General features: G+C 34.7%; 2 protein-coding genes across 2 annotated transcripts; one reads left to right on the forward strand and one right to left on the reverse strand.

Moving 5' to 3' along the window:
* Positions 1 to 295: 295 nt before the first annotated feature.
* LOC141450644 (uncharacterized) lies at positions 296 to 4886 on the reverse strand. The gene is made up of 5 exons (XM_074121241.1): positions 4748 to 4886; positions 4475 to 4589; positions 2163 to 2350; positions 1986 to 2093; positions 296 to 1177 (listed from the first exon to the last, which is right to left on the reverse strand). The coding sequence occupies exons 1-5, from the start codon at positions 4804 to 4806 to the stop codon at positions 1027 to 1029; spliced, it is 621 nt and encodes a 206-aa protein (XP_073977342.1). The 5' UTR covers positions 4807 to 4886; the 3' UTR covers positions 296 to 1026.
* Positions 4887 to 4901: 15 nt separating this feature from the next.
* Positions 4902 to 15034, forward strand: LOC141450643 (uncharacterized). The gene is made up of 4 exons (XM_074121240.1): positions 4902 to 5045; positions 11549 to 11739; positions 14050 to 14157; positions 14672 to 15034. The coding sequence occupies exons 1-4, from the start codon at positions 4902 to 4904 to the stop codon at positions 14868 to 14870; spliced, it is 642 nt and encodes a 213-aa protein (XP_073977341.1). The 3' UTR covers positions 14871 to 15034.
* Positions 15035 to 16180: the final 1146 nt, after the last annotated feature.

Consider the following 16180-nt stretch of genomic DNA (forward strand, 5'->3'; position numbering starts at 1 on the left):
GGAACAGAAGTCACCTCAGAACATCGTGTACCCTTTACAACCAACGAGATAACTTCTTTCAGCAAGGCACCTATAACATCTGTAGATGTTGAACGATCTTTTAGTCGTTACAAGTCCATCTTACGCCCAGATCGTCGTCACTTTACGTTCCAACATTTGAAATTTCATGTGGTTGCAAACAATTTCGAAGAGAGAAGTTTTCAAAATTGAAAATTTAACACATCTTTTTATAAATTGTAAAAATGTTCTTTGTTGTATAAATAATTATAACTTGCCCCCCCCCAAAAAAAATCCATTTTCATAAAAAAAATGTCCATTTTACTTAAATATTCCAGAAAATATTTTAAGAAAATCACATATTTTCCACATAATTGACGAAAATAAATGCATATTTTAATTAAATATTTGGCATTTTTAAATACATAAAAATCTGTTCCTTAGTTATGACCTAAACTCGTCGCTTAACACCTGGTTTAAACTGCTGCAACTGTCACTTTTTACTATGAGATAAAAATGAGTGCATAAAAACATACTCTACACAGAAACAGTGATCCGAGCGTTTTTCGATTTCATAAACACTTGGGAGAGAGAGCGGACCCTCCGGAATAGTTAGGGTAGACCCTTTAGTGACGTCTTAAAGTGTACAAAAAACCTTTTTGTTTATTTCTTGTTTCTAATTTACTAATTTTCTAAAATAATTTAATAATTTTTAATTTAAAACTAATTTGCCAAATTTTTCAATATAAACTTAATTTTTAATTAAAAAAAGAAATTAGTTTTAAAATAGAAAATAAAATATAAACCATCTTATCAACTACTCTAGCAATAAATTTACAAAATGCACATCAACACGCGCCGGGCGTGAGGTTCCTATACTGCAGATTTTCCGTAATTATGTGTATAATAATAATAAAATGTATTTTTTTGTATAAAATACTTCTCATATTATTTTCTAAAAGTTTTATTAAACTAAACAACTGCCCCATTAATATTGTACAGAATAATAATTTAATCGGTTTAACATAATCAGTGCAAGAAATCAGCCAGTGATGTAATCGCTTCCAAAATACTGAGGGGACACGCATCATATTCCAGAGCACAGTCCACGTCCTCATCCAGACCAAGTTTTTCAGCTGTTTCTTCCTGTAGCAGGCCTTCACTCAGAGAAGTGGACGGTCTGCAGCAAAAATTACTATTCACATTCCAAACTTCATACCAGAACGCTCACAGCTATTTCCAAAAATGTATTAGTGATGGATTTTCTTTACATTTAAAATTTTATTTAGCATCAACAACAAATTATCTTTTTTATTTACTACCGATCTGGTATTCTAGTGTCAAATTTTAAGCATTTTGCTTTTTCAGAATAATACGAAATATACTCAGTATGATCTGTGTTTTTTTACCTCCGGACTCACTTTTAGACTTACCCAGATCCTTCAAAATTATAAAAAAGCTAAAAACAAAATAAGTGAAACGTCACGCTTTAGTATCTAAGGTGTTAACTGGTGTGAAATTATTAACAGTCTTCTAGTATACGTTTTTACCCAATACTATGTTTATACTACAAAATGGCTAATAAATGATAGCGAATGAATAATATTAAAATAATATCACAATTTTCAGTGAAAATTATAATAATTAATTTAAAAAAATACTTTTTTTTTGCCTAGTGCGCTCAGCCAACAAAATAACACTTCTAAGGCTAAGCAAAGAAGTACTTTATAGAAAAGGAAACGCGACAGACGACCCCATTAATGTTAATACCCCATGTATTAAGCACAGTTCAAATGATACTCAATATAGCCGATGATTGCCGGCTCGAGAAGGGCAAAACTGTATCTGTAATATAATATAATCAAAGCACTTTTCGCCAAATTGTCTATAGCAAATAGTTTTCGGACTCAAACACACATCTTTTATTCATTCAACTAAACCAAATATGTCTAATTAATTTAATTAATTCTAATATCTCTACAACTTACGAGAACAATATATGTATTAGATGGCCCAGTAGTCCATTGTGATGCAAAGAAGATCTAGTAACATCACATACCATTCTTTGAATGCACTGTTTGCCAGGAAACCCTAAACTAAATATTGAAAAATCTTATCTTTAAAAAGTAGTAAGTAGTTTTGTACACTAAAGATAAAGTACTTACCCATTCAAGTATTCTTCCAGCGCTCTGTAAACGTACGTTCTGTTGAATGCAAGAGCAAAACTCCGACTAGGCGGTGTTAAATCATACATTTGAATGTCGGTCGGTAAATTGTAATTAGCCTCGAAGTTGTAAGAGAAAATTATATCCCGGTTTGGAATTTCCACTGGCACTGCAAACGCTAGAAACATCTAGAACATGATGAGTCAACAAGTATGTGTAAGACAAAAGCTTTGTAGTGAAAGTAGGAAAGTACTTCGGAGAGGTTACTCATTCCCCCCCCCCCCCAGTAGTACCCTGAACAAACTTCCCTTTCCCGAAAATTTTTTTAAAATAAAATTGTTCATGACCATTAGTGCAATGGGTATACAAATCTTTAGGAAAAAAAAATCGCTAAAGCTGTTTTTGGGAAAACCTAAAAAAGTGAAAAATCTACACAGCAAAATTTTACTTCTACTTTGAAATTTTCCACAACACGGATATTTTTTTTTGCAGAGAATATAACCATTCTTTTAAGGAATAGCTATTTTAGTTTGTTTTTTTCTCTTCTTCTTTTTTTCTTCTTATTTTAGTACTTATTAAGAATATTTATATTTTATGTTAGTTTGTTTTCTGTATAAGTATTTGTATCTTTTGTTATATTATTTGGTTTATATTATTTATTTTATGCTGTTTTTTTTTGTTTTTTTTTTGGCGCATCGACTGCTGAGGTCATTAGCGCCCCTTTATGCTGTTAAATTGATGATACTTTTTTCTTTTTTGTTTTAGTTTTTTTTCCCTTAAGATAATTTCTTTTTCTTTGTACATGTACATACATATATGTAATCATTAAAAATTAAATTAGCCATCTCGATTGCTTAAGCAATTACCTATGTAGCAATTAATAAATAAAAAAAAAATAAAAAAAAAATAATAAGGAATAGGGTCGTACATGCACCGAACTGCCGCTTTAGAGAGATCCGGACCACTACTTAGAAATTAATTTTTCATTAAATGTAATGATCAGAACTTTATATTAAAGACGGTTTTGATGGTTATGAAGCATGGACTTATAAGTGAGTGGGAGTTCTCCAGTTTTTAAACAGTAAGTTCTTATTAAAGATACTGTAAGATGTTAAATAAGTGGCCAAACCCTTCTAAAACTCAACGCTCGCTTGGGGTTAAAGGGGCTTAAGCTTTTCCGTAATCGAATTTTCCTGGAATAGGTTTCAAATTTAGCTTACATTCCAACATGGACGAACAAAGTTTGAAGAAAATCTTTGAAGCCATTTTGTTCCAAACAAAAAGTGAAAAGTAATAAGTGTTACATTCAGCTACGGAATTTTAATCGCTAAATTAGATCGATTTGAAATGTTTCAGAATCCTGAGATATTCAGCTGTTCACAGATATAGCCTCAGAGAGGAAGTAATAGCGACAGAGAAAATGGGAATAATCATTTCTAGTCAATGAGAAATTCCTCTGCAGTTTAACTGTTGAGAAAATGTGTTGTGAACACTCACACGACCTTCTCTTACAATACTTCTCGAGGTTTTGTTTACGCTTCATTTCAAACTCTGAATCTTGAATCATAATCATAATTATTACCTATTGTTATTATTGTCTTGTATCTAAATGTACAAATTATACACTGTACATTTCACTTATTGTCTCTTCGGATGGAACCTACCTCATCCCTTCTCAGCTCTAAATGGAATTATCATAGAAAAATTATTGTAATAGAAATTATTGATCTGCATGTTCGTTGCATGCATTTTATGCATTCATATTTACTAACAAGTAAATATGAATAACAAATAAAATATTGGTAACAACCAATAGCCAACTATAAATTAAGAAAAAGAGTTAAAAAAAATACTTACGCAAAGGAGATTAGTGGCATATTATTAAGCATTTTCGAAAAATTATTTAGGTACTTCCGTTTATAGAAATTTCTTTAAACTCAGAATGTTTCCTTGCTTTGTACATAACACCGAACATGATACTGATATCGTGCTTTAGAGGCAAGTCTACTGGAGAAGTGCAATGTCCGTATGTATGTGGACTAAGTTTCGAACAAGCGTAGAAATCACCATGGTGTAAATGTACAAAGATTTAGTTGGAGCAGTCCTAGAGAAAATGGCTAAATTTACATTCATCTGTCTTCTGATAGATTCTAATCAAAATGCGAATTTCATCTTCCTTCGATTCTTTTTTAAGATAGTTTGTAAAATTACTGTCTAAAATCAAGGTAACAATTCAAAATCGTAAGTTTGCCCGAATGCAACACTTTCTTCTTAGAAGGATTAAGAGAAACTATCAAATGTATATCACGTACCCCTATGGCGCTGTTGAAGGTGTAAGTAAGATATCTCTTGCTTCGTATTAAGGAGAGGTTGTCGTCAGCACGACCAGACCTTACAAGTTCCACCATAGCAAACCACAGAAGCAAGCTGAAATTTGTTTATTCTATAAGACATTCACTTCAACTTAAAATTAAAGGATTTTTTTTAGCAGAGATGGAAAGTTTAATGTCGTTAATTAGGTACTTGAAAGTTTAAATAGAATACACTTAATGTACACATTTATCAATAAAAAAATGTTTACTCACTTTTTTCTAATGCTAAACATGCTTGCACCTTCCTTGTAGATGATAAACTGTGAAACCATCAACTAGTTCATTACCATTAATTATCAGGTTTGGCTGAGCATACTACAGTTCAGGTAAAATATATTAGTGGATTTCAAAAGTTTAGAAAACGAACATGAGTCGAACTAAACACTCAGTTTTAAGCAGTGTTCTGTTAATGTTACACTTGAGTTGCAGGATTGATTGTGAAGAAAGGATATGGTCTTCTAGGAATCCTAGATATCTCCCTTTTCCTGTGGGTTCTGGAAATAAACTACAAGTAAGCTAGCTTAAATGAAATTATTGGCAAAGTTAGAAATAATTATACTTGATAAGTAAAGATAAATATTTGTTGCCTTATTCGAAAGATAAATGCATAATTTATATTAATATTTTCATAAAGAAACTACTACAAATAATTTGTTAGTTGTCTACGAGAATTATAAGTGATTTGTAAGTACCAGTGATAGACCCTACACTATTGGATCTATCGGAATCGATCCTTGTCAACTCATGGATATTAATCAATTCTTAATAACTTATAGATGTCCAAGAAGCATATCAATTTATCGCTCACAGTGTAACGAGTGGTACTCGGAAAGAGATTTGATTGCGGTGCCTGCAGGGAATCTCTTAGCAGGGTCGTTCATACTCTTTACTGATACTTTATCACGCTAAAGAAGTATAGGACTATAGTTGAGTACTATGTATAGTAACGGAGATGCGTAACAATCAGAGGCGCAATTAATAATCTTTGTGTTACTTTCCATTCACTTCTTTCATTTGCTAGTGTGTGCTTCAGTTTTATTTCGCACAAGAGGCTAAGTAATTTTGTTTTAAATTTTTCATTGTTTAGGACGAAGTTTTGTTCGTATAAAATATCCAATATTTTGTCTTGGTCATTATGTCTAAAAAAACAATCACAAACAAGGATTATGTTGCAACCAATTTATAGCCAGTTATTTATTTATTTTAATTTAGGCGCCTCAACATCTGAGGTCATTGTAGTAAGGAGTCTGTTACGCAAAAACACACTGTAACGTTCAATAAATGAAATATATTTACAAAAAATACACTTATTATTTATTAATAAAATTGTTACGCAATAAAAAAACACACGGTCTTGGCAAGGCGGGACTCTCTCTCTGTATATGTTTCTTGTAACCTTCCCATATAATAGTTTTCACCATCGATAAGCAGTTGTTATTGGAGGAGCCCCTCCGTTACAGTACTCCCCCCAACAACTGCGTCCAGAAATCTTACATTCGGCTTTATCCGGCGCCCATATCTACTAACAGATGGTTCGTTGGTCGGAAGTAGTGCTGGTGAATTCGGCTCATCCACTAACAAAAAGGCAGGCTTGACGCGGTCTAGCGACACAGTGATCTGTCGCTGTGGCAGCTGTAGTGTGCAAATCTTGTCTGTCCTGCTGAGCACGGGGAATGGTCCAGAGTAAGGCGGTGTCAGTGGTTTTCTAACCTTGTCCTCTCTCAAGAACATGTGAGTGCACTTGTCGAGAGTCTTATGGACAAATATGTGTCTGCGACTTTTTCTAAATGATGCAGGGCGAAGGTCGGACATCACCTCTTTTAATTTTTGTACTGTCCCAATTAAATCATTAGCACTGGAACTTGGTGATAAAAATTCTCCTGGCAACCGTAGAGTTTGTCCATATACGGCTTCTGCTACGCTAAAATCTGTATCATCCCTGATTGTGGTACGTAAGCCCAATAGTACGGTAGGTAGTAATTCTGTCCAATTGCTTGTATCTAAATGAGCCACAAGAGCAGATTTCAGCGCCCGATGCCACCTTTCTACACATCCGTTTGACTGCGGATGATAAGGTGTTGTTCTTATTTTTTTTGTACCTAGAAAGCTGGTGAGGTGTTGAAACAATTCACTCTCAAATTGTCTTCCTTGGTCTGTAGTCAGTATTTTGGGTACACCAAATCTACTAATCCATCCTCGGTAAAATGCTAAAGCAACCACTTCTGCGGTTATATTTTCCACTGGTACCACTTCGGGCCAGCGGGTAAAACGATCAATTATGGTTACGCAATAAACTTTACCAGCTGATGGTGGAAAGGGTCCAATGATGTCAATATGGATTTGCTCAAAACGCCCTGTTTGAACAAATTCTGCCGGTTTTGTAATGGTATGCCGTGTAACTTTCGATCTTTGACAAGCGATGCAACATCTTGCCCAATTCGAAACGTCTGCGTTTATGTTCGGCCAGAAATATTTTTTTCCAATTAACTTCCGTGTAGCACGCACTCCAGGGTGACTACAGCCGTGAAGAGAGTCGAAAATATCTCTCCTTAAGCTTTCTGGTAGATATATCCTATATTTACCATTTGATGTTTCACAAAGTACTGTCTTAGTGCAACCTGGCAAGTTTACCCATTGTAAACTGAGATTAGGCTGCTTTTCCAGGTCCGTTATTGTAGCATCTGTTCTTTGCAAATCGGCTAACTTATCCAAATCGCCTGTAAGGTGTATTTCTTCTACCCGTGATAAGGCGTCTGCCACCTGATTGGCTTCACCTGGAACATGCTTTATATCAGTAGTGAACTGACTTATAAATGTTAGCCATCTAATCCTGATTGGGGAAGCTGAGGAGGGTTTCTGATACATTGCATAAATTAGTGGCTTGTGGTCAGTACAAATAATTAGCGGCCTACCTTCGATAACTGGTCGGAAGTGTCGTACTGCAGTATAGATGGCCAGTAGCTCTCTATCGTATGCTGAGTATTTCTGCTGCGCTTCACTAAACATTTTAGAAAAAAATCCTAATGGTATCCAGCTTCCGGAATCTTTTTGTTGTAGCACAGCTCCCATACCGTGATTAGAGGCATCACAGGCCAATGAAAGCTCGGCTTCCGGTTTCGGATGCGCTAACAGTGCAGCATCTTGTAGGCCAGCTTTACATCGTTCAAATGCAGCTATGCTCTCTTCGTTCCATGAGACAGGTGTCTTGTCATTTTTCTTGCTCCCTAGGAGATAGACATTAAGAGGTTTTTGAAGCAATGCAGCCTTAGGGATACATGGCCTATAAAAATTTAACATCCCCAAGAAACGGCGAAGTGCCCTTACATCTTTTGGCAAGGGGTAATCCATAATTGCCTGAACCTTATCTACGTGAGGTTTGATGCCTTTTGGGGTGATGTGGTATCCTAAATAATCTATTTCCTCTTTACCGAATTCACATTTGGAAGGGTTTAATGTCAATCCATTACTGTCGAGACGTCTAAATACTTCTTCCAAGTGCTGTCTGTGTTCATCTTCGCTTGTCGATGCTACTAGAATGTCATCTAGTAGTACAAAACAAAAATTCAAATCTCGGAATATATTGTCCATAAACCTTTGGAAGGTTTGGGCGGCATTTCTCAGCCCAAAACACATCCTAGTGAATTCATAAAGGCCAAATGGCGTTATGATAGCCGTTTTATGAATGTCGTCTTCCCTAATAGGAATGTGATAATATGCTCTTACCAGATCTAATCTCGAAAAAATAGTTTTACTGTATAAATTATTTCTAAAGTCCATTATGTTTGGAACTCCGTAACGGTCTGGTACCGTACGAGCGTTTAATTGGCGGTAATCGCCACAAGGTCTCACGCCTCCATCTTTTTTATCCACAACATGTAAGGGACTGGCCCATTGACTTTTAGATGGTCTACAAATACCTTGCTCCACCATTCTACGAAACTCATCTTTAACCACTCTGTATCGTTCAGGATGTAACCTCCTGGATTTTGCATTAACTGGTGGTCCTGTCGTTTCTATGTAGTGTACTGTATCATGTCGTACATTTTCCTTAATAGTATTAGGCCTGGTGATATCTGGATATTTTCGTAAGAGGTCTGCAAAAGGATGACTCTCTGGTACTGCAGATATTGTAGTGGGAGGCTCGTTTGAAACTTTCCCTTTTGTTGATAACTTTGTAACTTGATCTATAAGTTGCTTACCTTTTAGGTCCACCAACAGATTGAAGTGATGCAGCAGGTCGGCACCAATAATAGGTTTGGGTATGTCTGCAATCACAAAATTCCACTTGAAGTCTCGCCGTAGTCCTAAGTCCAATTTTAACTCTTTTTCTCCAAAAGTTTTAATGGGACTTCCATTTGCTGCGTATAACGTATATTCTGTAGCCTTAAATTTACCTTTTGTAGATGGGGGCAACACGGATATGGCAGCACCTGTGTCTATGAGAAATGTCTGCCCAGTACGTTGGTCTCTCAAAAAAAGGCGGCGATGGGAATTAGCGGTGCCAGCTACCGCCACTTCCGGCCCGCTTAGCTGTTTCCCTGGTTGGAGCTAGAACTTGCATTTTCTGTGTTCTTCAGCCAAGCACAGGGTTGTTGACATTTTTTTGCCTTGTCTCGGAATCGGTAATGATAGTAACAAAGCCAATTTGGATTATTGGGCTCTGCTTTGTATCTAGATTTACTCCGAGAACGATGAGCGCTGGGGCTTCGACTTCGATCCCAGGTTGATTTTGCTGCAACTAGTGCGGCTATTTGCTCAGTGAGTTTCTCGATTTTATGCTCCAGTCCACTGTTTGTAGAAACGGTACATACGCTATCAGGGCGGTCGATTTCATGGATTTTGTCTGCTACACTCGCTAACTTGTCGACCTCAGTGTGTCCCGTAGATAAGAGGATTGCCTGTGTGGTATTCGGGAGAGAACGGAGCCATAGAGTTTTAACAACATCCGTTGCTACCGTGTCTCCTGCCAGTTGCTTCATTTGTCGCAAGAGTTGTGACGGTTTTTCGTCTCCTAATTGCTTGCCCTCTAATAATTGTTGAATCCTTTTATGTTCAGATTCGGCGTATGTATTAATTAATCGAGTTTTTAAATCTTCGTAAGGGGCATTACTTGGGTGTTTGACTATATCTGCTACCTGTTGAAGCACATCAAACTCAAATTGAGGAATAACAGTCTGAAATTTTGTTAAACTATTTGTGATCCCACAACGCGAAAACACTGCCTCCATCTGACAGAACCATAGTTCTGGGTCTGGTTTCCAAAAGGGAGGTATCTTATTACTGGAGGTCAAAGCAACTATTTCTTCTTTTGCTTCTTCCTTCATGATTAGCTGATTTTTTTTTAAAAAAAAACTAACAAAAAGAACACAAACACAAACAAAAAGAAACAATCAAAATATCCTTAACAATAAAAAAATTCTTAGAAATAACCTTAACTTATTATGAACAAATAACATAAAATACAACGAAAACTAATTTGGTATTAGATTAAAAACAATTTAAGAATTATATTAATTAGATTTAAAAAGTCCAAATTATGAGATCACAAAATCACGTCGGGTTCACCACTGTTACGCAAAAACACACTGTAACGTTCAATAAATGAAATATATTTACAAAAAATACACTTATTATTTATTAATAAAATTGTTACGCAATAAAAAAACACACGGTCTTGGCAAGGCGGGACTCTCTCTCTGTATATGTTTCTTGTAACCTTCCCATATAATAGTTTTCACCATCGATAAGCAGTTGTTATTGGAGGAGCCCCTCCGTTACAAGTCTTTTTCAGAGCGCTGCAAGCCTCCGCAGGCAGTCTAGTGCACAAACCTCTGACTAATCCCTTCCGTTACTTTTTATTAATCTTATTCACTTAAGTTAAAATAATTAAGTTAAAAGATAAATAAGTAAAAGATAAGATGGCTTTAACAAAAAATCACTTTATCGCACGTTTATCAATGAATGATCACTAAATTGGACGTCCTATCGTACCAGGATCCTTTCCTGAACCTTTTTTTATTCCTACGCCGGATGCTATTAGTTGCGTGCCTAAACTAAACAATATGTAGACCAACATCTATTGTAAATTTCAAAATAACAAAGGCGTTTCGAGTCTAACCGCCAACTTTCTTTAAAGTTCCTACTAGATGGCGACAAAAATTTAGCGTTCGCGGAGATGACATATGTGATTATTATTTGCTCCAAGTTTTAGCAAATTGCAGGGCAGATAATCAGGGAACTAAAATGACAGAGAACTAAAATTAGCCAAAAACTATTCCTGACAAAGTTGGCATGATATTTTCTGTAGCAAAGAAATTTATTGTTCTTCTTCTAAATTAAGTAACCATTTACTCATTGGTTCTTCTCTGTTTGTAGTGTCAGTATTTCTAAAAGATACAGAAAAGACAGACTGTTCTTCAAAAGCCCTCTTTAGCGTAGTAATCGGGTATTTTATTATCGGACCAAAATGTGCTGTATCCAATTGTATCTCACACTTCTGGGCAGTATCTTGTAAATGTATATCCTTGCCTCCCTCTGATGTGCTTTTTTGAGAAAACAATCTTAGTAGTTTTTGAATCCACAAGCAATTCTAGAGTAAATTTCTCAAAGTGTGAGGACTGCTTCCAAATAACAAGCTTTTCTGCGAATAAATTAGTAGCGTTGTAACAACGCGGAAATAATCTTTGATAAGGATTAAGGGTCCTTAAAGTAAATGCTACTCCAGAGATTTGGGCAAACCTTTCTGCTGACTTATCCGTGTATGTTTGAACTCATTCACTATAAATAAATCTTTTGTTACGCATTTCAAGAGTAGTCACTCTAAGCACATGAAAAAGCATTGTTTCTCAAACATTTATCTTCCCTTTCTTACACAATAATTCCTCTAGAAAACGTGTGCGACTTCTGAATGTCATTATTTCAGAAATTGTAATACAGGAATCAGTTTTGATCAGCGCAACTATTTCCAACATTTTCTAATTTTTTTTTTCTCTTGGTATCTATTCTTAATTCCAGATTATTACAGGATTTGGTATTCCAGTTGATCTGAAAGAGGACAGTGTAACTTTTGGTTTGATTCTAAAAACAAATTACGAACTTCCCACCAACGCGGTACAGTTCACTCGGCCAGAGATTGCTTTCCCAGATGTTGAATTGAAAATGACTAGATGGAGTTTGTATTCAGCGTTGGAAAGTGCTCTTGAAAAGTAAGTTGATTTTTTCTTTTTACTTTCTCTGACTTCAAAATAATTGCAATCATAGCCAAATTATTTCGATTGAGTGTTCACTAAAATCAGAATCTGAGGACTTCTGAGTTCAAAAATGTGATTTGGCAAAAACTGGTGTGTGAGAACATGGTATCTCAAAAACTAAAATTTACCGGAATCTCCAAATTTAGATTTCGTTTGCTTCCCTAAAAGGAGCCAACTGTAACGAAGCGATGGAATCTTTGAACGGAAGTAACCAAGATTTTTCCCCCGTTTTACACTTGTTGTTCCATATAATTATACAACTTTTATTAGAAACATTTCTCCAGCAAAATTTCCTAAAAGCACTTGAAAAAAAAAAATGATTAGGTTTCTCTCAAATGGGCATTTTAGGAACACTTATATAATATTTATGAGGATTAAATCTGATGCCAAAATTGCGAATAAAAAAAAATTCCTTAACTAGAAACAGAACTTTACTGAATGGAAGACTCTTTACTTTTAACTTTTTTTTGTTTGTTCTACTAAGTAAGAAAGGGTATTAGAACCGTGCAGACTTTTGATTTTGAGTTTAAATATCAACTTGACAATATTCTTTAAAATTATCCGTTGTACAATGATTACAATCACATAAATCTACAACTTTTACTAGAAACATTTTTGGCGGAATACCTTTTTTAAGTATTTATCAATATCAAAGAATGTATCGCTAAGCATTGCACAAGGCTACTTGAGCAGTTTCAGAGCGTAAAAAGCCCCATACTATTGCAGAACAATTGATTGTACAGGCTGCTGTAGACGAGTTTATTTTGATCGATGAGTCGTTGGGCAATCTGGTTTCAAATGTGCCTTTTTCTAACAATATCACCAATCGCAGGGTTCAGCACATGGCAGAGGATCTCAATATACAATTAATTAAAAATTAAAAGAAATTGAATTTAGGTTGCACTCGATGAAACCACGGATAAAGTAATAAGGATGCACACTGATTTGGTACTAACGGTTCTTAAATAGAGATTTGTGGAGGGCAGCAAGTATAAACGCTTAAAACTGGTACAAGATCCTTATCTCTTTGTGTTTGAAAATAATTTAGAATGAACAAAATGCTTTGGTATTTATACTAACTATGGTAGTTGGTCGAAATTGTCTTGCAATTAAAAATCTATCCCGAGTGTTCATATTTCGAAAAATACTTCCAAGCAGTAATATCGATAAAGCTCTACTGTTTCAAGATCCATGTACAGCCAAAGCTCCATCTGAATTTCCTTCATTAGAAGAAGAAAATCTCATTGAGAACATTGTACAAAATTTGGCAGCGTGGAACTTACTGTTTTTTCAATATCAGTAATAGATGAATTCTAAGAGGCAAAGCCCAACAAATATTAATTCCATGCGCAACATCCTGTTTGTGCGAAGCTGGGTTTTTGACGGACGCTATAAACAGTAAATATTGTGCGTAAATTAACTGGAACGTGAAGAGAGGGTAAACTGTATTCAGTCTGATTCCGAGATTTGAGAAGTTGTGTATTGAACAACTAGTCCATCCATCCCATTAATTATTTGAATAAGTCTGTCCCATAAATTGTTCGTGAAATTTTAAAAACGTGTTTTCTTCATTGTTATATTTTGAAAGTAAGCTATCCGCATTAACTACGTTTGATAGATCAATTTTTTAAAATATGGAGTCGCGAAAAAATATATTAAGGACGCCGGTTACCAAAAAAGTTTAGGAATCACTATTGGATATGTAGGAACCCCTCAAAAAATCTATAATTTTATTTCCTTCATTTTCCAGTAAAATCCTTTCTAGGGCTGTTCTGGGGAGGGCCTCTCGCTAAAAATATCATTTAAGGATAATTTAATGCTTAAAAATAATAAGTTTGTAAGGTTTTACTAATGTATAATGCCTATAAGAATAAAATATAATTTATTTTTATTAAAAAAAAAATTTTTAGAAAAGGAACCTTGAAAATAGTAGAAATGAAAGTCGAGTGAGTATTTAAGCCATATTTATAACGTTATCTAAGAGGTTTGGAATTTCATTTCGCTGCAGGCCCAGAAGTTCATTTTACTATCTTTTACAAAAAGATTAACCATTACATTATTAATTTACACAACTTGTTACATAATGTGTTATAAATTCCTTTCAAGCGCCAATTCCATAATTATTTGGATAATGTAGACCAACTGCAGGTTTGATACACAAATCCAATTTTGAAATAGGTCCACAGAAAACGTATTACTGAGAAGCAGCAATAAGAAATGTATAATAAGTTTTGAGTTGTACTAAACCAACTTTTAATATTTCAGACTATCTTTAGGAGGACGAAACTGTATTTTACGCAGCATTTGTCAAACTGTATTCACATCCTTTGAAGGCAATGGATTGTTTGGTGAAATTCTTGAAATACTATTTTTGTATGTATCTTTTACTAAACACTGTCAAAATATTACATATTTCTTGCCATTCCAAATTGGGAATAAATTAGTCAAGACAAGTACAGAGCGTGCAAGAACTACTCCAGAACCTAGAACATAATTGATTCCTGCATTTACTATAGATTTTCGGGTGTTCTATAAAAACTTAATTCTTGGGAAATAATTTTTTTTTTTTTACTTTCGATGTAGGCTCTTTAATTTAATATACATTGAAATGGGGGTGATATCCAAAGAAAAATCTGGTGCAAACGTAAACGACTTTTCTTATCGAAAATATGTTATTTTTATTTCAAGACCCGGTAACTTCTGAGACTTCGCCGCTCTTTAAGTGCACTGCCGGCTTAGGTGCTCCAAAATTATTGGAGGCTTAGGTGTTAAGAAAGAGCATGATGTCTGTTTCCTTAAAAACGTTTTGGACCTATTGGTCCCTAACGCGTTCTCCTAGCTACCACCCAGAGGTTCTTTCGAACTTTATAACATAAATTTGTTGCAGGCCATCTCGTACAAATGAACACTCATTTATAAATAACGATTATACGGCAGCTGAGAGGATAAGTCAACATTTATCCAAAGAACAACAGTGTGCTTCTAAGTTCCCTTCTTGCCCAGCAACATTGCTAGACCTGATTTCAATAGTTGAAACGAGTGAATATACTGAAGATATAATTGTAAAATTAACAGAACTGCTATAATTAGATTTATGTTATAGGTAAACATGGAATTATAATTATTAGAATTATAATTTGAAGAAACCACTCCTCAAAGAAAGGAATGTATTAGAAATTTTCAATAAAATGAGTTGATCTGAAAAATGTATAATGCAATGTTCATTTAATGTTATTTTATTTGAATTGAATAAAACATATTAAGATATTTATTTTTTATTATTTAGTTCCTACCAACCGAGAATTAGTTTATTATATTAGTTTATAATTATTAGGAATGTTTCCACCAGAGTCAGAATATTTAGAGAGCCATACAACTTTACTGTCAACTTGTGTGTACTCTAGAAATATCTTCTGTCTACACCAGTGATAGGCAAAGTACGGCCCGGGCCAAATCCGGCCCAATGAAAGGTTTAATCCGGCACGTCACATATTTTATAATAATAATTAAAAATAACAATTACACTTGCAATGTAAAATTCAAGTTTTTAATAAGAGTGGAAAAAAAATATTGCGAATTTTGACTTTTTTTTACTCTTTCGCGAGCGATTTGAACCAAATTATGACGAACTTTTATCAAAACACTCGCAGCTTCGTACATTGCATTAGTTTAATTTTGTTATTATAAAAATGTATTACAACCTTACTGAATTTTTTAAAATAAAATTATTATGGTTCGTCAAAATTGTTTCTTTTAGTTTTTGGCCCGCTCCTAAAAAAGTTTGCACATCACTGGTCTACATATGGACCATGCTTATGTTACAAAATATCACAAAAAGCAAAAGATTGCAGGAAAATGAATTTTTATATTTCGATTCGCTCTCTTCAGTGGGTTCGATTTAACTAGCGTTCAAAATTTATCAACTAGTCCGACGAATGGAGTGGCTGGAAACAGAATGTCGCGCAGATTACTGTTTGGTACAAAAAGAATTGGAAGACCAAGAAGGCATTGGCTTTAGGAGGTTGAAGAAGAACAAAAGACCGTTGGAGTAGATGACTGGAGAAGAAAAGCAAGAGATAGGAATATCTGGAGCGACATTATTAGATAAACTAAGGCCCATCCCGGGCTGTAGAGCTATAAGAAGAAGAATCATTACACCAAGTTTAAATACAATACAATCGTTGGAGCCGTTTGCGAGAAAATATTAAAATACAGAACCAATATATTTGGCTAAATTGCAATTGCGGTCAGCTGATTGACATCAAATTTGGAAGTGTGTCTCTCATTTCAGTTTCATTAAAAATGGATGCAAGCCAATTCAATGAATATTAATAGCATTTTAAAGATTAGTAAACTACACTCTTCACTTAATAGAACTTACCTAATTTTCCTTGAC

This window comes from Rhodnius prolixus, unplaced genomic scaffold (genome assembly GCF_049639745.1).
Source record: "Rhodnius prolixus isolate KJV_2025 unplaced genomic scaffold, Rpr scaffold_8, whole genome shotgun sequence".
In the NCBI taxonomy this organism is placed as follows: Eukaryota; Metazoa; Arthropoda; class Insecta; order Hemiptera; family Reduviidae; genus Rhodnius; species Rhodnius prolixus.

Excerpts from the sequence above, each read along its gene's own strand:
- LOC141450644 (XM_074121241.1), bottom strand. The coding sequence starts at position 4,806 with ATGGTTTCACAGTTTATCATCTACAAGGAAGGTGCAAGCATGTTTAGC. Across the intron at positions 4,590-4,747 it reads ATGTTTAGCATTAGAAAAAA|CTTGCTTCTGTGGTTTGCTA; the intron begins GTGAGTAAACAT and ends AACAAATTTCAG. Across the intron at positions 1,178-1,985 it reads CTAATACATATATTGTTCTC|ACCGTCCACTTCTCTGAGTG; the intron begins GTAAGTTGTAGA and ends TTTTTGCTGCAG.
- LOC141450643 (XM_074121240.1), top strand. The coding sequence starts at position 4,902 with ATGAGTCGAACTAAACACTCAGTTTTAAGCAGTGTTCTGTTAATGTTA. Across the intron at positions 11,740-14,049 it reads TTGGAAAGTGCTCTTGAAAA|ACTATCTTTAGGAGGACGAA; the intron begins GTAAGTTGATTT and ends TTAATATTTCAG. Across the intron at positions 14,158-14,671 it reads ATTCTTGAAATACTATTTTT|GCCATCTCGTACAAATGAAC; the intron begins GTATGTATCTTT and ends AATTTGTTGCAG.